The 23295-nt window shown below is 42.6% G+C and overlaps 1 protein-coding gene and 1 long non-coding RNA gene across 8 annotated transcripts in view; one reads left to right on the top strand and one right to left on the bottom strand.

Moving 5' to 3' along the window:
* KCNAB1 (potassium voltage-gated channel subfamily A regulatory beta subunit 1) overlaps positions 1-23295 on the bottom strand; it is a 370920-nt gene that overhangs the window by 128907 nt on the left and 218718 nt on the right. The window contains exon 2 of one of the 6 annotated variants that reach the window (XM_081828370.1): positions 11104-11423. The exons of the other annotated variants lie outside the window; for them this stretch is intronic. Coding sequence (XP_081684496.1) covers positions 11104-11105 — 2 coding nt within the window. The 5' untranslated portion in view covers positions 11106-11423. The remainder of the gene's footprint in view (positions 1-11103; positions 11424-23295) is intronic. 6 annotated transcript variants of the gene reach the window in all.
* LOC145723008 (uncharacterized) overlaps positions 1-23295 on the top strand; it is a 171643-nt gene that overhangs the window by 109251 nt on the left and 39097 nt on the right. The gene's annotated exons all lie outside the window — the stretch shown is intronic.

Genomic DNA, 23295 nt, shown 5'->3' with positions numbered 1-23295 from the left:
ACTGCAGATTGCAAGAAAATCTCTGGAAAAACCCACCAAAAGATGGCCCAAGTCCTGAACAGACTCTTCACCAAGATATTTGGATGGCAAATAAGCACATGAAAAATGCTCAACATCATTAGACATTGGAGAAATACAAATTAAAACCATAATGAGATACCACTACACACTTATTAGAATAGATAAGATACAAACAAAATGAAAACAAACACAATGCCAAGTACTGCTGGTGGATGTACTGTTGGTGGAAATGCAAAATGAAATAGCCCTCTTTAGAAAACATCTTGAGAGTTTCTTACAGAGTTAAACATACCCATAACAAACTGCGGAGTATTTACCCAGGTGAACTGAAAATTTAGGTTCAAACAGGTATCGGCGAACGTTCATAGCAGCTTTATTCATAATCACCCAAAACTGGAAGCCACCCAGATGCTTGTCAAGCGATGAACTGATAAACAAATCAGGGTACGTTCACACAGTGGAATATTACTCAGCAATAAAAAGAAATGAACTATTGATTCATGATTCATACAATAATATGAATGCATTCTAAGTGCATTTTGCTCCGTGAAAGAAGCTAGGTTTCCCTAAGGCTTCCGACGTTACATAAATAGAAGCATAGGCTTCCAATGTTATGTAATATGTATGACATGTTACATAAATAGAATATATTTATGTAACATTCTGGAAAAGAGTATAAGGACAGAAAGCAGATGAGTAATTACCAGGGGTTGGAGGCAGGTGGAGAGGTTGGCTGCAAAGAGGCGGTCTGAGGAAATTTGGGGGCTTATGGAATTGTCCGGTACGGTACTGTGGTGGCATGACCACACTTACCAAAACCCATACAACTGTGAAAACACAAAAAGTGGATTTTACTCTACGCAAATTAAAAAAAATCCACCAGGATGTCGGAGGAACCCAAGAGGACACGGCACACTGTGAAAAATGAATCTAACTGTATTACCAATGAATGACACACCATATACCACCATGCCTCTGGGAACAAAAAAACCTGACTTCAATAACTTTGGAAAGTCTTTTGACTGGATACCATAAGGCTAAGAATAAAAGGAACTGTGTACGAACCCTGAACTCTAGTCAGCAAATTTGTTTCGCATGGGGGTAAGAGTAACTTTGAAGCGAGGGTTGACTAATGAGAAATGCAGTGAGTGAACAGTAGACCCGGAAAGGAAACAAAAACAGGGGCAAACGGAGGACCCCTGGAAGCCAGCATCCCTGTATCATTTAATTTCATTTTATCTGTAAACATCTTCACGTTGCCAGAATATCGGTTTTTGTGTGTTTGCTTGCCTTTTTATTTTCTAATTCAGGCAATATTTACTCAGGAGCTGCTAGGATGCATCAAGAGCTGGTAACCGGCTTTGAGGTTAATGAATGTTCTTTCTCTTCAGAAGAATAACAGATGAGGAATTGGCCTGGTGGCTGCGGAAAGTGAATGCACTTGGCCCACGCACGACTTTACTTTGAGTCCTGTTATAAATGGCTAATGATTAGTCAGGCTTGTGTTCTGGTTTCAGTTTATCTTCATTCTTCAACCTCTATGTTGGTCTTTTTATTCTTCTTGATATCTTCATTTATTATGTCTCCAAAGCGGGGAAATTGCATCTCATTTGGGAGTGAGGGCCGTGAAGTGGCTCTGGCAGGAAACTGAGGTTCTTGGGGTGACTCGGAGACCGCTCCCTACTGCCATGAGAAGTGCTCTCTGTGCCATTCCTTTTTCATGTTGCTTCCTACACAGGGAAAGCTCTTTTCTACAGACCCGTGAAGGGGAGGAAGGGAGAGAAGACCACCCCCCTCTCGTGAAACTGTAAGGGATCAGAATATATTCTTTAGGACCCTAAGACAAAAATTTTATTGACATCCTCTTGAAAATGGAATCAAAACTACCTCTCCTTGGGCTTGGCTAAAGTTTTACTAATGCAAATAATGTCTAAAAATTGACTTCAGGCATTTTAAATTAATCGCTGGATGGCAGCTACGGAATCCTGTGAAATAACTTGAACTTCTGCTTTCGTGAATTAAGCCATCTTAGGAAATTAAAATAATTAATTTCAGTTGGTTAAACTCAATAGCGGTACTTCATTCAAGTTGACTGACTTACCTGGTTCTAAGCAAGATTTAGAGAACAGGGGTTCAGAGGATAGTGCCGATACCAATGGCAAAGTCACGGGGGATCCGGTGGTTCTTTGATGGGATCCCGAAGATGTCAATTTCCAACTTTAGAATCACCATCATATGACAAGAAGGGAAATCATGACGGAAAGTAAGAGCAGTGGCAGTCGAACAGGTGGTGATTTTCGTGAAAACTCCAATTAAGCCTAATTGTTTGACAATTCAGTGTTGTCAGACAATAGAGTAAAGCTTTGAATCCACTGTGAATCCTCTTGGATATTTGATATCTATACGCATGTCTTTGACTTTTAAAATGGAAAAGCGCAACTAATTATATTTCATTTCTCACTTACTAGGTAAACCGTAGCACACTTTAGTTATGTTCCCCATACCTGAACTCAGCTTCTTAATAACAGCAAATATCTATAGAGTGTCTGTCACATGCCAACATCATCATTCTAGGTGCTTGTATACGTAATTCAAGCATATCAAGGCATGTAGTCTCTCCAGGTAGACATTCTTGTGCCTGCTTCACCCATGAGGAAGCGGAGGTTGAGTGAGGTTAAACAAGGAGCTGAGGTCCCACAAGTGTAGCGCAGCCGAGCTGGGGCCAAATTCTGTCGGCTGCTGAGCTGTGTGCTCTTCCATGGCCCCTTGCTGCCTTCATCTGGCCCGTCCAAAGGAAATGCCCCAATCATCCCCTATTCCCTAGAGGGCTTAGCAGCCATAGGGCCCCTGCCTGGCTTTGGTCATTTGTGGAGGCCGAGAGAAGAGAAAAAATGAGTTTCTGCAGCTCTTGCTAAGCATCCACACCAGCTCCTAACATCTGTGTGGGATCCCCCAGCCCTTGACCGTGATTTCCCACCATCTCTCTGGGGTGGATGTTCTGGCAGCAGTGGGAGCCGGTGAACCGCCACTCAGCTCACTCTTCTCCTGATCAGCCTTCACACAGAGACAGCAGGGGAAGAAAACAGGCATAAGAACATGTACAACTCACATGGTCTCAAAATGCAACACAACCGGTTTCATCCTGTTTTTTGCTCTTTTGAAAAGAGAAAAGTCATTTGCATGCTTCGCTGCCAGGAGATGGGAGGACTTGTGGAGTGTGGGGATAAGGGCTTGGAAAGGGGAACGGAAAGGTCAGTTTGGAAGAGCTGATGTTGCCTCGCTTGAAAGAGAAGATTGGACCAAGAGTGATTTTTGGCGTCCCTCAGTCCAGCAAACACTATGGAGCTACTGTGGGCAAGGGGGCTCAAGACATAAACTTGAATAAATCAGATCTCCAAACTGGATTCTTCATTTACCCAGTGGATGTTTATTGAGCACCTACTGTGAAGGCAGACGCAGTTCTAGGGTTTAGTGCTATGGCCGTGAACACAACAGATCAAGTGCCTGACCCCATAAAGCTTACACTCTAGTGGGATGGTCCGCGGTGAACAAGTGGCACAGAAATAACTTCAGTGAATGAGAGGCGCTTTTACAACATGAAGCTGGATAATGGTATGGGTGAGGTAGGCGGGGGCAGCCTCCGAGAGGGGACCTCTGAGCAGGGACTTGAAGAATGGGAAGGAGCCAGCCTCTAAAAGATCTCGGGGAAGAGTTCTAGGCAGAGAGAGAAGGAAAGATCTTGAGGTAGGAACAGGCTTAAGGAGCAGAAGGGAGGTGAGGGTGGCAGAGGGGTGTGTGTGTGTGAGTGACACAAGATGTACAGGATGGGGTTAGAGAGGGATGGAAGCCAGGACTTATAAGGCTGCTTATAACTGCTCTCTATCCAGGCACAGGAGAGAGAAATGGTCCAAAAATTGCTCTGGGCTGTATACTAAGAGGTATGTTATTGAAATAGAGCTGTTAACAGAGAGCAGACGAACCTACCCTGGAGAACTTTTGGAAGAGGACTGAGGAATTGTGGACCAGGGTAGGGGAGCTCCAACAAGGGGCCAGACCAGGGTAGGGGAGCTCCAACAAGGGGCTGAGCCATGCCTCCCCTCACTGGGGAGATTTTGGTGTTTGGAAGCTAGGGTTGCCTCATTGCACAACTCTGGGGACACATTGTATTCTACGTGCAGAACCCCCTTTTCCCGATGGTACAGTTCAGTGGTCCTGCCGTGGGCTCCCGGCTTCCCCTTTTCATACCTCTTTCCTTTCCAGTATTCTCTCTTGCCCCTTCTGGTCTCAAGTATCTTCAGTTCTCAGGCTCTGTCTCCTTTTTTTTTTTTTTTTAATTTTATTATGTTATGTTAATCACCATTAATGTGATTGATGTAATGATGTAATCACATTACATCATTAGTTTTTGATGTAGTGTTCCATGATTCATTCTTTGCGTATAACACCCAGTGCTCCATTCAATACGTGCCCTCTTTAATACCCATCACCAGGCCCCCCTCCCCTCTAGAACCCTCAGTTTGTTTCTCAGAGTCCATAGTCTCTCATGGTTCGTCTCCCCCTCTGATTTCGCTTCCTTCATTTTTCCCTTCCTACTATCTTTTTTTTGTTTTTAACATGTAATGTATTATTTGTTTCAGAAGTACAGGTCTCCTTTCTTTTTATCAAATTCTGCACTCAGGAAAGTCAGACAACTCAGACCAACTGGATGAAGTACTGCCTGGGGTGCGGGAAGGGGAGTTTAGTACCCTGTGGGTCTCAGGAATTAGGAAGAATGGCTCCTTGCATTTGCATCCCTTTGGAATGCTTTTCTCACATATTCTCACTCAAGTCCCAGCCCCCAAATTCCTGCCCAAGGAGACTTCCCCAGGAAGAGCTAGCTACTTCTTTCACCGAGCCTGTGGCTCAACTTCGCCCTTCCTGTGCTACTTGTGTGTTGTCTGGATGATCTGTCTCCCCATAGGCTCGTGGACTTGTTGAGGACAGACTCCATGTTTCATGGTCTGTTCCCAGGCCTTGGCATGATGCCAGGCTCACTGCAACCAACTGACCAAAGAGCCAGGTTGGGTCATAAAAGCTGGTGACTTGGATCATAGTAGCTATGGTCTTCACAGGGTTACATTGAATTAAGACTTTTTAGAAAACCTTCCTTCCTTGAGAGTCCTGCATTTACAATTTTTATTTCTCCAATATTATAAATATTGCTGCCTAGATTTCTACCGATTTATGACACTTCTGTTGATAAATTTCCTCTTTTAAAATGCAAATACTCCAAACGGGATTGAGTCCCTTTGTTTATACACATTTATTCTGTCACTGCTCTGTGCTACATCTTGTCCTATCACCCACACCAAAATACTAAGGAGTTTACCAGGAACTGCTTTTCTTCCATATTATGAATCAGAAGTCCCAACTCAAGACCTGATAATCCTACTTTAAGTTTTATTTATTTTTATTAAGCTCTACACCCAACGTGGGGCTCAAACTCATGACCCTGAGATCAAGAGTCACATGCTGTTCTGACTGAGCCAGCCAGGTGCCCCCTGATAATCCTACTTTTAGGAATCCATCTAAAAGAAAAATATAGACATCTGCAATTAGGTTTAAGTACAAAAATATTGATTATAGTCATTATGATTATTTTAAAAATATCCAGTAAGAGGAGGAGAATCAAATTAAGTTTCATCAATATGATGGATTATTATGTAGCCATTTAAAAATTATATTACACGGGCGCCTGGGTGGCTCAGTCTTTAAGCATCTGCTTTCGGCTCAGGTCATGATCCCGGGGTCTGGGCTCGAGCCCCACATTGGGTTCCCTGCTCGGTGGGAGGCCTGCTTCTCCTTCTCTCACTCCCCCTGCTTGTGTTCCCTCTCTTGCTGTCTCTGTCAAATAAATAAATAAAATCTTTAAAAAAAATAAAAATAAAAACTATATTTCGAAAAGTTTTATTAACATAAGAAAATGCTTGCGTTACTATGCTAAATGAAAAAAGCAGGATGTACAGTTTGTTGAAATATGATCTTAAAAAATACAAAGAAGAAAGTCTAGAAGAAAATTCACTAAAAGTACAGAGAGTGGTGGTTCTTCTAGGTGATAATGATTGGTCTTCCATTTCTGTATATTTATATTTTCTAAACTTTTTGTACTAAGCATTTATTGCTTTTATGATGGAAAAAAGCAGGTGACTGTACTGTAAAAACAGAACCACCTCCCCCTAGTTGCTAAGATCGCCACAGAAAGGGATGGGGACAACTTCATGGGCAAGATGAGGCCAAGTGCGTGTGCAGACAGGCACGGAGGGCCAGGCTGGCAGTCTGGGGGTGCTGGCCCCTGCAAGTGATTACTGGCAGAGTGGCTACCAGGAGATGGGAGGGTATAGAAGACACATTTTAAGATGGCTCTATCTTGCCAAGGCCAAACCTAAGATAGAACAGTGACTTCTCCATGTTTGGGCAAGTAGAACAAAGGCTCTGGTCCCAGACTGGCTCACAGCGAGTGAGAGCTGCCTCACTGGGTATGTTTCCCCACAGATGTAGTGAGCTTCTAACCTCAGTACGGTTCACTTTGCTTTGGCCATTTTTGCAGCTTAAGACTCATTAGTGTAGTTTATCACCATCCAACAATGTTTATTAACCATTACCAGGAGCTGAACCTCTGAGGCCTGACTAAAGTTTATAGCAGGTCTCCAAAGGCAACAGAAACTCAACCCTGATCCTGACCCAGAACAAATCACCCACCTACAACTTGGGACTCCCAGTGAGCTCTCTTGAGCTTTGCTCCTGAACCTCAAGTTCAAATCTTTTACGGCCGATACCTTCCTATCTCATTCTCCCCAGACACACTTAGTAACAGCAAAACCATTAAATTGTTTTGTGTGGAGTCATTTCTGACCAATCTCCTCCTCCCCTCTATTATCAAAAAAAAAAAAAAGATTGCAAGTGAAAGTGGAGACAGGGACACAGGGAGGTGCAGTGTTGGAAGGCTAGAATCAGCAGCCAGGACCTCTGGCTTTAAGGCTGGGGTCCACCCCTCACTAGATGAGGATGTAGCACTAGTCACTTAACCTCCCCAAGCCTAAATGTTTTCATCTGTTACACAGTGCCTGCCCTAACCTGCTTACAGTAGTTGCAAGGAGCAAACGAGATAAAGTATGTGAAAGGGCTTAGAAAGCTTTAGAGTTCTTTACAAATGTTATTGCCATGATAATGACCATTGGGATTAATAGTTTTGGGAGTAGCAGCATAAGCCAAAACAAGTGGGGAAAAAACATCCATCATTTGTGTGCTCTCAAGAGGAGCAAGGGCCTTAGGTTCCATGGGCTGATGGGCAGACTTTGTAGCAAAATCAAATCATTCCCACTGTTAAGAACTCCGCTGAAATGTTCTGTGTAGCCAGTTACACAGGAAAAAAGGATTAAGAAATTATTCTGAACAGAAGTGAAGACAAATATCTTGTGGGGGAAAAAATGTTCTTAGTCTTTGTTCATTGAGATCTGCACTCAAATTCAGGCCAAGAAATTAGAAAGTGATTTCACTTAAACGATACAGGTAATAAATAATGTGTGCTGTGGGGAGACAGGAAAAATAGGACTGAGGAAGAAATTAGGAAGAAAAAACAAAATAGCATATTCAGATTGAACTGAAGCTTCTTTGTGCAAATGCAGATTGTTTTATGAATAGTTCTGAGACTCCTTATTCCATTCTTTTATGCAACAAATATGTGTTCAACATCCCTGGTGTGCAGGGGCTGACAAGGTAGTAAAAAAGAGAGATACAATCCTTGACCTTAGGGTCTTTAAATCTAGTTGGGGAGATAAGTATTACACAAATAATTATGTCATTACATTGTGTTATTACAAAGGAAAAGAATAGGGTATAATGAACACATGTCCTGTATTGTCAAAGGTATGGTGGATCAAGCCCAAAGAATCCCCGTTATAAAACCCCTTAAGAAGTTACTGTGAGACCTTAGACCCAAAAAGGGGTGAATTTATTCTGAGCATTTAAGATGGAGAGCTAGGGCTCCTTAGAGAGTCCTTTGGCCACCTATTCTCGTTAAGCCTTAGTTTCCACATCTATAATGTGGGTATTTCTTAGTTTTGGTCTCTTAGGATTCCTGGGGGGACTTAAAAAGTTATTCATGTAGGAAGCCTAACTCAGTGCCCAACAAACAGTAAGCACTCAAGAAGTGTTATAATTATTATATTAGGTATTATCTGATGGACATGAACTTGTGTAACTTGCAAGAGATTTTTCTGGTTGGTTCCTAGAAAGCTTAGAATCAAATCTGTGGCCCACAGGACATCAATTTGTATGTCATTATAGTGTGCATATTCCATCTTGTTCTTGGCTCCAATTGTGGTCACATTTTTTTCCCTTGACCGAAATAATGCATGGTGTGGATGAATGGACAGATGGAGGAATGGAGGATTGGATGGATAAATGAATTAAATCTCTCTCAACTAATTCAAGAAATAGCTCTTTCAGCTAGATAAATAGTGCTCAGGAGTTGGACATTCGCTCCACAATTTCACAGAATAAGGAGAACTATGACTCATACTAATTCATTCCTTGACTTTTATATACACTCAGACAGAGGTGAACATATTGATTCCAAGTTAACAATGAATGGATCTAAATGCTACAAACAACAAGATTCACGTAAACAACCAACCCACTAGGTAGGTTTAGAAAATGTTACAGATCAAAATCTGCATGTGCTCCTGCTCTCTTTTGTGTCTTTCTTTCTGTAGATATAGTACCAAAGAAGCTGCCAAGATAACTGCATTATTGAGTTCAGCCAATGGCTACTTATGTTAACAGACTATTGGATACACATACATACAGGGGATCTTTCCTTTAAGAACTCTAGTATACAGCTCTTGCTATATTGCTGTGCATTGTTATTTAGGAAGAACCATTATAACACAGAGCAAAGAATCCTAAATCTGGAAAGGAATCCATGAATTTGGTCCCATTTAGCTAGACAGCGTACATCTTGGTTAACCCAGATTGGGTTCTGATTATATCTGCTGCTTGATACACAGTTATTCATGGGAAACCCTCCCCCTTTTTACTTTCAGAAGTGTCCTACTTTGACTGATAAATTAGGTGGTCACCCTAACCTAATTCAGTTGCTAATATGTGACCTTAAGCCTCACACTGGAAGGAAAATAGAATCCTCTTCTGCCAGAGAGAAGAGAAGAGAAGAACTAAGTCAGAAGTACGTGCCTAGGCTCACTGCTTCCCACTTCCCCTGACCTGCCCACTGTGGTTAAGACTCTCCAGAGGGTCAGGAAAGATTAGAGATAACCAGAGAGGTCTGTGGGAATTTCAGACCCCGTACTTGTTCCTTGGGCCCCAGGGTTCCCAACAGAATTCCAAGTCCTGGTGGGATGCTTCACAAGAACCTCATGTAGCCAGCCCAGCAGGACAGCATGGTGGCCTGGAAGTTGGCTAAGCTGCTTCTCACTCACAAAGAAGGAAGAGGGGTCCCTGGTAGAAAGTTTATTTTTTCAACCAGAAGAGACAGAATTAGCTTTGAACGGGAGATCCTAAGTGCCCCCCTCCCCTGCCATCAGCAAGAAATGGAGACTTCAGAGAAAAATAAGGTCAGTTATAGGAAACAAAGACTTTTTTTTTTTTTTCTCCCCACATCTAAGCAGTAGGGGCAAATGTCATCCCATCTATATTTAGATCCTCAGAGCTCAGCACAAGGCCAGGGACAGGGTAGACCCTCAACAAATGCTCATTAAATGGAGATGCTAACTTCAAATCACAAAAAATGGACAATAAAACCCTGGACTCTTTGAGTATAATCCTGCAGAAATACAGAAAAGACTTTGTGAAATAATATTCATAGCTATAGTTACCATAATAGGGAGGAGAAAGAAAACAACCAAGGAATTTAGAGAATCATCTCTGTCAACTACTGAGGCTTAGACAGCACTATGTCTCCCCACGGTATCATACTCCAAGCTGCTCTCCAATATTACAAGGAATTAGCCTGCCTTTACGGCACTTTACATAGGCTACTGCCAGAGGCAAGCTAATAGAGTATAGTCTCTATTGATCTTACTCAGATAAGGAAATCCCAGCATTCCAGTCTTTACCAGTTTAACAAAGCACATTCGGAATAATTACATATCATTGCTTTGTTTGTTCTGCAAAGGGAGGAAAAAAAAATACTCTAGATTTATCATTACAATAGTGGGTGTTGGAGGAATGTGGATTCAATGAATGAGAACCTATTTCTTTAACTCTGGGCATTTTGAGGATAATTACGTCCAAATTCCCTACAATAAATATTTTCAATGACTATACTGGTAGTCCAAAAGGATAATTTTACAAAGAGAGCTTGTGTGAAATTTGGGAATAAACCCATTTCTTTTCTCTTAGTGAACAGAAAAATATACCCCTTAGATTAACCTGTACATATATTGTTTCTGTATCTAGAGCATTAGATTCTGGTAGTACTTAATATTAGTCTCAAGGGATTATGAAAAACTACGATTATTGCTTTTCATAACATGCTTCCACCCACACTTTTTCTTTCTTTTTTTAGCCAAAATGCAATTTGCTTTCCCGAATGCTTTTCTAACTAGTGTAAAAAATAAAGTTGAAAATCTTTGGGGAGACTTTGCTCTTCTCTCTTAATAGTGCCTTGCCAAGCAGCCATTCTTTTACAAATGTGGAGAGGGACTGTTCTGGAATTAGTTTTAAATTTCATTTGGCTCATTTTGGAGAGAGTACTTTGGAAAACTGGCTATCTGCCTTTGTTGCTGTTCCGCAAAAAATGCAGATTCCACTGGGTGGCGGGGGCCTTGGTGTAGTGAATCGTCAGCCAAAGGGAAAGTGGACTCTAACTGTTAGATAAAGAGAATGGAAATCTGGACTCAGACTTTCCTGGTGGCTTTTCTGTGGATTAAATGAACGAACTTGACATCAATGGGTCCAAGTAGCCTCATTTCAACGCCAAGATGCATCCCTTAGCTGAGGCACCCTTAACTTAGATTTTACTGCCTCCCCCTAAAAATAGAAAAAAGAGACAATCAAAACCCAATTCAGTGACCCATTAAATACATTTTCAATGTTGAGGGCTGGTCCAATCACGGGACATCAGATGCAGAACTGCTGGTGAAATCCAACTTGCAGCTGGTCCACCCAGGATTTATGTGGTCTGCACAAACACATATGCATAAAGCAGAACTAACATCTAAAAAGTAGCCAATATCTGTAATGGCGAAGAAGAGTTAGCACTGAAGGACGCCTTCTGAATATTGTTTCTGTTTCTGTTCTATTTCAGCTTGAGATTTTCTGTTTATTCACAGCAAGTCCTTTAGTTTGATTCAAGGTGTTTATAGAAAAGTGGTGGTTGAGTCAGAGGTCCTCTGCATCCAGACCTGGGGACGAGAATTATATAAGAGAATTATATAAGAATTATATAATTATATAAGAATTATGTAAGCCCCTTGGGAAGATTTCCTTACTAGGAAACCTGAAAGATCCATAATTTCCTTCTGGGCAGCCATTCCTGGAGGATTTATCGAGTAGCCCTTGGGTATCACTGTGTTGGGTTCTGGGGGTATAGAGGCAAGGAGGCCACCAAGTAGACAAGAATCCATTTGTGACAAAGGCAGCACACAACAGAGCTGAGGAGGAGGTGGGATGGGAGCAGAGAAGTGGGTGGGGACCTCTGCTTGGTGCTCTTTGAAAGAAGCTTCCCAGGAAGGAAGGAGCTGAGCTAAGACTCGAGGAGGGAGGAGGCGTTCAGCAGGTGAAGAAGTGGGGAAAGGTGTTCCGAGCAGAGATGCACCCAAGCAAGAAGGTACATGGTGTGGTTAACAGATGAACAATGGGTCAAAGTAGAACCGGGGACCTTGAAACGGCTAGAAAGGTTGATTGGGACTAGGGTGAGAAGGGCTTGAAGGCCATGTTTAATTAATTTGAGCTGTAACCTGTGGGTGACATGGAGCTATTAGTATTTAAGCAAGGATAAAATATCATCCAATTTGCATTTCAGGAAGATACTGACAGCAGTGTGGAGGATGGACTGGAGGAGGCAGTTTGGAGGGAGGGAGATCAATTAAGAGGTGATTTTAGTAGTCTGAAGAAGAAAGCATCAGAGTCTAAACTAGAGCAGCTGCCTTCGACTGACAAGAGGTCTGTAAGGGACCTGGAGTGCAGCACCTGTTATCTTTGCAGACCGCAGAGCCCTACAGGCTCACAAAACCATTGCCTGTGTCCTTGGTGAATGAGGGGAGCCAACCCAGGAAACATCCCCAGGAGATCTAAGCATTCTTTAGTATTAGCATCAAACCTTTGGAATTTTTTCTCCTCCTCCCTGTCATTGATAGGTAACTTATTTTTCCTCCCTAAGGGGCATTGAAAACAAATGAAAAGCTCACATTTGAGAATCGTGTGAATAATTACTTATGGATACATCTTGACTGTCAAGTGCTTAGTACCGTAGCCATCCCAAAGGCCCCCCCCTTAATCAGGGAAGTGTTGCCTCTGTGGGGTAGAGAGAATAACAACCAATGACGGTAATTGGGCTGGATGTTGGAGGGCGAATGCCTGAAGGAAGAGTTATGGACGAGAAGGTGGTGCAGTGATACGGTATTGCTTCTGAAGTGGATGACTGCAGGCTGTTTTACAACTGACTGAGTTTTATTTTTCTGCTCCTGATGATGGAGAATTTTCCCAGTGATAAGACCTGCCCTCCTCTTAAATTTTACTTTGTGGTCTGCCTTTTCTAGGCAGATTCTTATTCATCAAAAAATGGCTTCCGGCACCATTGGAAGGTTGTGTTCAGTACTCCATGCAGTGTGTGTTTCCATCTCTAGACAATTTGGGCATCTCTTTGGGGCAGTCATGGTCTCATAGGCTGTGTTGGCAGGACTCAGGACACACAGACCTTTCTCCCGATGACTTTGCCATGTCCTGTCATTACCAACGGCTTGCAGTATAACTTAGTTTCTCCAGTGAGAACTCCCTGAAGACACCAACCCTATCTTAGAGTTCTCAGCCTATAATAGGGCTTCAGCACATGTTTGGTGAGAGAGCTCTTGTGTGGGCTCCCACAAGATGGCCCAGGTTCTACTGTCACACATGCCCCAGACTATCCCACCACTTCCTTACCACACCACCATCTGCATCCCGGCATGAAAAGCAGGATTGCTTCTGCAAAGAATTTTCCCACAGTTTTTGTGGGTGGCCATCCCATACGGCACACCCAACGTGACTGAAACACCAGGCAGACTGTAGGATCCTTGCAAATAAGCAGCCTCCAGGGCCTTCTTATATTTATTAGCAAGAAGGGAAAATGCAGGCTGCTGGTACACCTTTTACATCCAGGAAAATAATCATGGAAAACTTGAGTGTAAGCTAAATAAGAAATTGTTTACCCAAATGTCCGCCCAGATACCTACAGAGTCAATGCGTATGGGGGAGGGGAGCAATGAAGAAAGAAAGCATGGTGGGCTGGAGACTGATGTAAAGAAGAAGGAACCCAGAATACATGTCTGGATCCCGGCCAGTGTGACTGTTCAGTTGTAAAGCAAATCAGCCCATCACCCAGTGCTAGTGGGCAGCCATCTCCAAAATGGATGTATGTGCCCCACAAGACGGCCCATTGCCATGTGGGAAGAAAAATTAGAAGTACTCATATTTGCATTTTTTATCCTTTCTTTTAAAATGTTCTACTTTTTAAATATATTCTACAATTACTATAATATTAGCATAGTAGTATAGGCATATATATATATATTTTTTAAAGATTTTATTTATTTATTTGAGAGAGAGAATGAGATAGAGAGAGCATGAGAGGGGGGAGGGTCAGAGGGAGAAGCAGACTCCCTGCTGAGCAGGGAGCCCGATGCTGGACTCGATCCCGGGACTCCAGGATCATGACCTGAGCCGAAGGCAGTCGCTTAACCAACTGAGCCACCCAGGCGCCCATAGGCATATATTTTTAAAAATATATATTTGTTTATCAGAAGTGCCTGGTTTTCCCGATTAAGACACCCAATAAAAGTAGTTGGAGATATCTGCCATGGTACAAAGAAGCCATATATTAAACATCTTGTTTTCAAGGGCCTACATTCTAGGGAGCTGAACAGACACATATACCAAAACACAAACTCAGGAGTTGTTTTTCTGCAGCTAAACACATACACTCAATGAGCATGGCAATGGTTCTCAAAGATCAGGACGGATTAGGAAAAAGAATTAGAACAGAGATGAAGAACTAAAAGCATCCCTCTTGCAAAGTAATAGGATGGGTCTCTCTCAGAGTTGAGATTGTTATTTGTGTGGGGATGGGATTCTTCACATACCAAAGGAAAGGCATTGTTAATGTCCCTATGAAAGGAAACTAGAAGGAAACACAGGCGTCTCTATATGCGCGGTCAGGAGCCAAGCCATCACAGGTCCCCAGGAGGCGGGGAATGCTCTTGTAAAGGAGAAAAGAAAGGCAATGAAAACTCTGATCTTTCCATTTCTTCACAAAGGCAGCTTGGTTTCCCATGGGAACAGTTCTGAAGCTCTTTCTTCAAGTTGGTCCAAACTACACATGGAGACATTTCAGAAGTCTGCAGAGCAGAGAAATCCATATCGGCACAGCAGGTAGCCATGTGCTCAAGGTAATGGTCTCTTCACAGAGAACTTGTGCCAACCTTTACATATACCACCTCATTTACTCCTTATAAGTAACAACCGTGAAGTGGTATCTCTCCCACTTTTCAGAGAACACGGAGTCACAGTTTCAGTGACTGACATAAGGTCTCTCAGCTAGCAATGTTAAAGTGAGAATTCCACCCAACCCCATCCGATTCTGTCATGTCATGCACCTCTCAAAATGCTTTCTAAAATGGTGCCTACCTTCCAATTACCCAGTGTGGTTCCTGGTAGCCACAGTGTATTACTTCTCTTGCCTCAAGCCACAGTGGCGATTCCTGCTCTTAAGCACAATATTTTTACATGTACACATCAATGTATTCTAGTAAATACCACCAGATTAGCAGCCAGCAGTCATCCCAAATGTTTTATGAATCTACCATATGTGTTTGATTGTGTCATTACGTCGCCTGTCCTAATTAAGATGAACGGAATCTGAATTGAAGTAACTGGTTATGCCAGAGCCACTAAAATAGAATCACCGTGAACCTCAGTCTCCAGGCCCAGGGCTGCTTGTATAAACTTCTTGAGTGATTACATGTCTGCTGTCCACCCCCACTTTTAGAATAATTGGCATTGAAAATGTCAAAAAATGAATATTCCTGTCAAATATATTCCTGGGCAGATAAGGCTTACCCAGAGAACTTGGGGGCAGTAGAAATCCTGTTTTATTAAATTGTGTATTTGCCAGGAAGCTTTAGACCTTTCTACAACGTTCTTTTGGTCCTGTAATCGGTGGGAGGGCCTGAAGTCATGGAAGGCACAGAAAACTAAGTAGAAATATTGAACATTTTATCTGATTGATTGATTGTGCTGTGTTGTGACTGAGCTCTTGGGTAGCTGAGGCCACCTCTAAGCAAACCTTGGTGAGAAATATTTGCCTTGCTCCAGCGGGAAAGACACGTGTTAACAACAGGAGAAGAAAAGTGGTGTGGTTTATATTTTGTATTTTAATTTTATAGTTTGGTGGGGTTTTTTTTTCAACAAAATTAAACAAAAGAGAGTTTCAAACTGCTTTTTAGAATGTGCATAGTCCACATGTTGAAAGGGAATCATCTGAGTTAGCTCTTCCTGCCTACAAACAGCAAGATTAGTGCCAGCCATGCATGAAAAATCATGTAGCGCCAATAAACGTATTAAAATGATTAGAGCTCCCTTGAGAAGAAAAACAAACCAGCCCAATCTAAACAAGAATGCTCTTCAGCCTTTCAAAATCACCTAAAACAAGGTTTACATAGCCAGATGGTTTCACCAGAACCTTCTGGGTTCACTGTATTACCTCTCTCATTACTAGTCATTAGCACACCGTCCCTAATCTTCAAAGCACTAATAATTTAGTTTGCTTTGACTGTCCTTTACAAGCACCAAAGCTTGGGCAGGACTGAGTAGGTGTTTTCCAGATGTGGTAGTACAGAACACAATAAAGTATAGAGGGAAGAAGGCTGCTTTTCTTTGGGTGCTTGAGCATTCGACTCTACAGTCATGCAGTTTGTCCTTTCCTGCCTGCCTGCTTCCTAGGTGTCCACGCACACCACTGGTAGTATATGTATGTAAGTCTGCAAAGAGAGAGCTTCCTAAAGTGAAGCACTCTCTTCACTTCGCTGTCTTCACTGCTCTGGGAATGTTTATCTGAAGTCCATAATCTATTGTTTCCTTAGGAAAAAAAGAAAATAATAAAACTTTTAACACTAACTTCCTTTTGAAAACGGTTGGAACCAATGTTTTTCACAAATTAAAACTCCTGGTTTTGAGACTGCAAGTCACAACATGGCTGAAAATTTATTAAGTACACAATGAGAAGAATGAGGCATTTGTCTTGATTAATGAAAATCGGACTGTGTCTAGCGAGCATTTTTATCTGGAAAGAATGATCACAACACTCTTAAGATTAAAGAGTGCAAGTCCATTACTTCGGCATTTTGAGCAAAGAAGCTGAAGGAAACGAATTTAGGGAAGTTCTACTTTATATCTGAATGTTATGTGAAGTAGGATGGCAGAATACTAACGATAGCTCGCATGTATAACAGCCCACAAAATCGCCATCTTTGGTTAAGACTATTTTGATGTTTGCAATGAGCAGCTTTCAATAACACTGGATGATTGACATAAAATTATGATGTTCATTTATATCCTGGGCCATTTTCAAGTTTCATTGAACACCAGAGCGGGAACTCCTACTGTATTCTTTCTTGGACTTGAACAGAATAAAACTGGTAAACAAAAATATGAAGAAACTGGAAAATAATTGGTAGTTACAAGAATGCATGCAGAGACCGTGCTCGGGGTCTGGGCTGAGGGGCGGTGTGGTGGGTGAACAGCTTTGCATGAGGCAAATATGTCAAATTCCTCTATGTGATTTGATCTCAAATGTTTTTGTTTTGCTTTGTTTGTTTCCTCTCTAGCCTCACAGGGCTTGCCTTCACTGTGTCCAGCAGCACCAGGTCAGAAGTTGGCAAATGGTTGTGGAGGCAGTTCCTTGCCTTGCACAAATCAGCCAAAGAAGTTTCTCTTCACCTCTCGTCTGCCCAGAATCAACATTGTGCAATATCCCGAGGGTTAAAACACCTCCGCAGCTTTTTATTCCTATCTTAGCCCAACTGCCCCCGCCACTTCTGGTCTCTACCTTTGAAAATAGACTTCACCCTTGTGGGCTCATTTTTAGAACATGGTAGAATCAACATTTGTCTCATTCGAGCTCCTTCACTACTGCTGAGCTCCACTCTAGATGCTTCTAGGAGAGAGCGTGAGGCTAATAAAAATGGAGTGTTGATTCCCAATTTTTTCTCTCCCAGCATAAGCCAAATCCTGCCTCCGGAAAACAGCCAACTGTGCATCTGTACAACACTGTCTCATTTGAACCCAGTACATTCAGTGTTCTCACTTAACGTGGGCAGGGTAGGTATTGTTCTTGCCTCACGGATGTCTAATGAACACTCCAGAGGTTAACTGACCCTGCAGAGAAGGAATGGAGGCATGGAGGCTGGCCTCCAATCTGACTCAGGGATTCCTGGACTTGCGCTCTCTCCCTATGCCGTGGTGTGGCTCTTGGCTGGTGAAGGAAAGGTGTTAAAGATCAGAAAAAGCCTTTCCTCTTTAGCATCTTCTTCCTGGTGCTGCTGTGGTAACCACTTTCCACTTGGCAACTTAAGACAGATTCCAATTCGTGCAGATGAATAGACTAATCGCCTGTCCCTTAACTCAATCAAGCAATTTCCTTTCGAACACCCGGTCTTTAACCCTGCCTAGAATGAAGGAATGGGGGCAGAAAGAAGATCTCACCACTTAAACTCTGTCACACACCAGCTGTCAGTATTTCATTCAGGGGCATTTACTGAGAACACAGTAGGTAGCCTCTGCCGTAACTCTCCAGGATGGGAAGCTTGAACTTTGCATTGAAAAACGTTGCCCTAGGGCACCTGGGTGGCTCAGTCGGTTAAGCGGCTGCCTTCAGCTCAGGTCATGATCCCAAGGTCCTGGGATCGAGCCCCGTGTCAGGCTCCTTGCTCAGCGGGGAGCCTGCTTCTCCCTCTCTCTCTGCCTCTCCCCCTGCTTGTGCTCACTCTCTCTCTGTCAAATAAATGAATAAAATCTTAAACAAAAAAAAAAACTCTTTCTCTTTAAAAAAAAAAAAAAAGGTTGCCCTGAGGGTAGACAGACCTGGACAGTGGCTTGGAATAATTACTGCAGCAAAGCAAATCCAGAGGGAACGGAATGCTGAGGTGGGCAGTGGGGTTGCTGGGGCAATGAGGAAGGGGGTAGAGGCTGCATTAGTGAGAGGAGGGTCCACAGAGGAGGTGGGACCTGGCAGGAAGGTGGGATTTGAGAAGCCACGTAGGGGAGAAGGAGGGCATCCCCGGAGAGAGGGTGAGGCCCCCAAAGTGCAGAAGTGGAGATGAACAGGGTGTGGGATTGCTCCGAGGAATGGGATGTGTCTGAGGGACAAACTCACCAGAGAGACCATAAAGTAATGTCTTATTAGAAATAAGTTCAAGTCGTCTTGGCAGATGAACTACTCTGAGGTAAGTAAAGGGCCTGTTGAGAGAACCATCACTAACAGTTGCCACATCTCCACTGGGGGGAAAGATCAGAATGTGCCCTACAGAATGTTCTATGCAACCTAAAGATACACTTTCACCATCATTCTAGCTTAAGAGTAAAGCAACAGCACAGTTTAAGGTAGGTTAATTGGGAAAGAAGCCATGAAAAGCCTAAATATCGCCAAGACATGCACAATCCAATATGATCGTCACTCACCACATGCCTTTAGTGACCACTCGAAATGTGACTACTCTAAGATGACAAAATCCATATCAAATTTCAAAGACTTAGTATAAAAAAGGAATATATAACATCTCCTTGAATATTTTTACACAGTTTACATGTTGAAATATTTTTTTAAAGATTTTATTTATTTGACAGAGAGAGAGAAAGAGGAGGGGCAGAGGCAGAAGGAGGAGCAGGCTCCCCTATGAGCAAGGAGCCCAACATGGGACTCGATCCCAAGACCCTGGAATCATGACCTGAGCCGAAGGCAGACGCTTAACTGACTGAGCCACTCAGGCAGCCGACATGTTGAAATATTTTTGATATATTGGGTTAAATGAAATATTTTATTAAAATTTTAAAAATAAATAAGTTCAGCCTTGTCCATCCAGATGAGTGTCATCTCCTGCAAAGTAATCTCCTTGGGAGTCTTACCACTAATTCTCAAAATCGTGCCTGGTGCACGTTGGTCTTGGGACTCCTCTTCAGGGGGGACCCTCCCACTCCCTTCCATGTCCTTCCAACCCTGACATAACTTTTTGATTATTCCCAATAGTGCTCTAGTTTTTTTTTTTTTTAATCGCCAGATAAAATGAATGAGAACAAAATCTGGTTTTCCTATTCCTTGTTATCCCCTTCCTCTACATCATATGCTCCAATAATTTATCGAGTGTTTGCTAGGTACTAAATATTGTTTTATGCACTTTACAGGTGACATCTCATTTAATAAGCTGTCTTATGAGGCAGAAAATGGCATTATCCCTAATTTACTGAAGTGGTAACAAAGGCTTAGAAGGTTAATTTGCCCAAGTGAGGGTCCCCTGTTGTCTTTCCACTTGTTCCTCTTTTCTCTTTGTACTTGCTTTCTCTCTCCCTGGAATGACCATTCCTCCTTTTCTTTACTGCTAAATTTCTGCTCCTCCTCTAGAGCCCAGACTAAAATGTATACAACCTACTAACCAGCTCCTCTAGGCAGAATCAGTGTGCTGTCTGTCCTCTCTGTGTAGAGAACTTTCTTTCCTGTCTCTGTCACAGTACCTGCCTTTTGCTGTAATTTTTCTGCCCAGATGCTCATCTCCTTGGTGGATTGAGACCTCTCTGTTATTCAGCTCTGTATTCATAGTTCCTTGGGTGGAGTGTCTGGTACCAGTAAAAACTCAAGCCTGACCCCAAAGATGATGCTAATGAAGAGTTTCTTGACAGCGTATTTGGAATAAGTAGGTGGACCATCATAAGTGTTTATTTTGAAAGACTTCATTTGGGTACACAGGTTCTAGTTTGCTTTTTTATTTGAGGAAGACAAAAAACCTAATGATAGTGTCGTGAGAGTCGACTAGGTCATTCAGGAAAGCTGTCCCACGGAAGAGGATAAAAAAGTTGGACAGAATAAAAGCACATATGTTTGAGGGCATCAGAGAATAAGTCAGTGTGGAATTTCTGAACCAGGATCTGGGAGAGGCTGGAAACCCAGAGCAATAAGCTTGGACTTGGCAGCTGCTCCCTGCCCTCTCCGCCCGCGCCCCCCCCGCCCCCCCGCCCCCCCACCCCCCCACCCCGGGCTTCTGCGGGTTAGCACAGAAAATGGCTGATAAGCTGCACAGCGCTTCGGACATCCTTCCCGGGCTTCGGGACAAATCAGGAGGCCTAGATGTGCACAAGTGTTTGGTAAACGCTCTCCACTTTGGTTTGGGACCCTGAAGAGCCAAACCCCAGAAAGAAAAGTGAATTGGAAGTAGACTGGTCCTCGAAGAGACAGCAGCTCAGCTTTGCATCCTCCCAAGCCCTGAAACTGGATTAATATGATTTGGCACTTCCCTAAAACCTGCGAAGCATGGGAAAATTCTAGGCCTAGATGGCTTCATTAGTGAGTTCTATCAAATATTGCAGGATTTGAGAAACAAGACCTATTGCACATAAACTTCCAGAAAGCAGAAAAAGGGAACATTCCTACTTCATCTTCTGAGACTAACACAACCTTGATATCGGTACTGGACAAAGACATTATGAGAAAGGAAAATTACTGGCCAGTCTCACTCATGAACATGGATGCCATGATCCTAAACAAAATATTAGCAAATTAAGTCCAGCAAAACATGGAAAGGATAATATATCATGACCCAGCTGAGTTTGTATCAGGGATATAAGGATGATTTAACATTTGATGATACAAGAGTAAAATCCTATGATCATTCCAAATAGGCCCACCAAAGATATTTATTTATATTATCATCCATATTGGATTAAGAAAAAAAAAAAACTTAGCAAACTGGGAATAGAAGGGAACTTCCCTAATCTGATACAGGGCATCTCAAAAATTCTATAGCAAGTATTATACTTATTGTTGAAATATTGAAAGCTTTCCCTTGGAGATTGGGAATAAGGAAATGATTCCTATTATTATGACTATATTCAGTATCATTTTGATGAAATCATACAGTAAGGCTAGAAATAAAAGGTATAAGGATCAGAAATGAGAGAGTGAATGAAACCATGAGCCCAGAGATAGAAGAGTGTCTTTCTAAAACAAGAGACCACTGAATCAGTTTAGTTTGAAACTATCCTTTTACAATGGGACACAAAATCTAAGTAGAATTAAAAAAAAATTATTTTGGGGGAGAATTAATCCAATACATGCCTGTTGTGTATCTGTCAGATACTGCTCTGGGCCCTGAGGATACAACAAGGGGTAAGGCAAAGGCCTTTTCATTTGGTTGAAGAGACAGACGATAAACAAGTAATCAGATAAATATACCATAGCATTTCATATAACAATACAGGGCAGGGGGCTATGGCTAGGGCTGTGGCTGGAGAGAGAGATCACTTTTTTTTTTTTTTAAAGATTTATATAAGAGAGAGAGAGAGCATGAGTGGGGAGGAGGAGCAGAGGCAGAGGGAGAAGCAGGCTCCCCGCTGAGCAGGGAGTCTGATGTGGGGCTTGATCCCAGGACCCTGAGATTATGACCTGAGCCAAAGGCCAACGCTTAACTGACCGAACCACCCAGGGGCCCCAAGAGAGAGATCACTTTAGACTGGTGGATGGAAGTTCCTCTCTGAGGGGGTGAATGTGAGCAGTGACCTGAATATGAATTCCTGGTGAATAGCAAAAACATGTCAGTTCTTTTCTCTAAACGAAATAATTTATTCCTTGTGAGAATGGTGGGTACAGACTTTCATAACAAAACAACTATTGACAAGGTATTTTTATTTCTGGAGATCATAAAGATTCTCCTTTTAACGATCCATAAGTTCTTGGGCACCTGCAAACCACAGAGGCTGAGGCATTGGTTAATAATTACCTTCGTAGTGCTCTTTCTCTTCTTCCTTGTGCTGCCGCCCTCCACTGCCCATTACCCACATCTAAGTCACATGCCTCTTTGAAAAAGATAAATGCTGTGGGGAAGGCTACCATAGTCTCAGGGAGCTCTGGAGTAAAACCGACTTGATTTGTCAATGTCTGAGGCAGGTCTAGAACCCCTTTCCATTAGGATCATCTTTCCACTTAGGATTTTTTTGCCCCCTAGGTGTTAGGAGGTGCCCGGAATTATTCTTCTCCAGAGGGGAATTCCTCCTCCAGCATCTTGCACAGAGATGTTTAACCCAGAGCTAAGCCATTTCAAAGACAGCTACTCAGGAGAGATGAATAGATGAAGCCCTTCTCTCAAATTAGAGAAGTGCTTTGAGCCAACGTTTCTCTCTTTTCCCAGTTCTAAAATTTCTGAAATTACAAAACAAAGAAATCCTAAAAGATAAAAACAAAATTTCTATCAGCAGGCCAGGGGAACAAATGAGTGCACCTGTACCATGATACAAACTTATCAAGTTTAAGTTAATCTTCCCTCTAGATGTGATTATTCTTTTTTTTTTCTTAAAGATTTTATTTATTTGAGAGAGAGAGACACCGCGAGAGAGGGAACACAAGCAGGGGGAGCGGGAGAGAGAGAAGCAGGCATCCCACTGAGCAGGGAGCCTGAGGCGGGGCTCGATCCTAGGACCCTGGGATCATGACCAGAGCCGAAGGCAGATGCCTAACTGACTGAGCCACCCAGCGCCCCTAGACGTGATTATTCTAATTCTATAGCTGAGCAAACAGGTTCGGAGATATTAAGTAACTTGTCCAAAGGCACCCCAGTAGAGAATTACAAGATGGAGATTCTACTCTGGGCATTTCAGTTCTAGCCGAATTCCAGCAGCTTCTTCTTGCCCCTCTGCCACACTGCTGTCTTGACCTTCAGAGATTGTGGTCTCAAAATGGCTATCCCCATTTTCCCACTGTATTTATTTTATTTTTTTTAAATTTTATTATGTTAGTCACCATACATCATTAGTTTTTGATGT

This window comes from Leptonychotes weddellii, chromosome 1 (genome assembly GCF_054177405.1).
Source record: "Leptonychotes weddellii isolate Sample4059 chromosome 1, ASM5417740v2, whole genome shotgun sequence".
In the NCBI taxonomy this organism is placed as follows: domain Eukaryota; kingdom Metazoa; phylum Chordata; class Mammalia; order Carnivora; family Phocidae; genus Leptonychotes; species Leptonychotes weddellii.
Note: the sequence above shows the minus strand (reverse complement) of the source record. Positions and strands in the feature narration are given on the sequence as shown.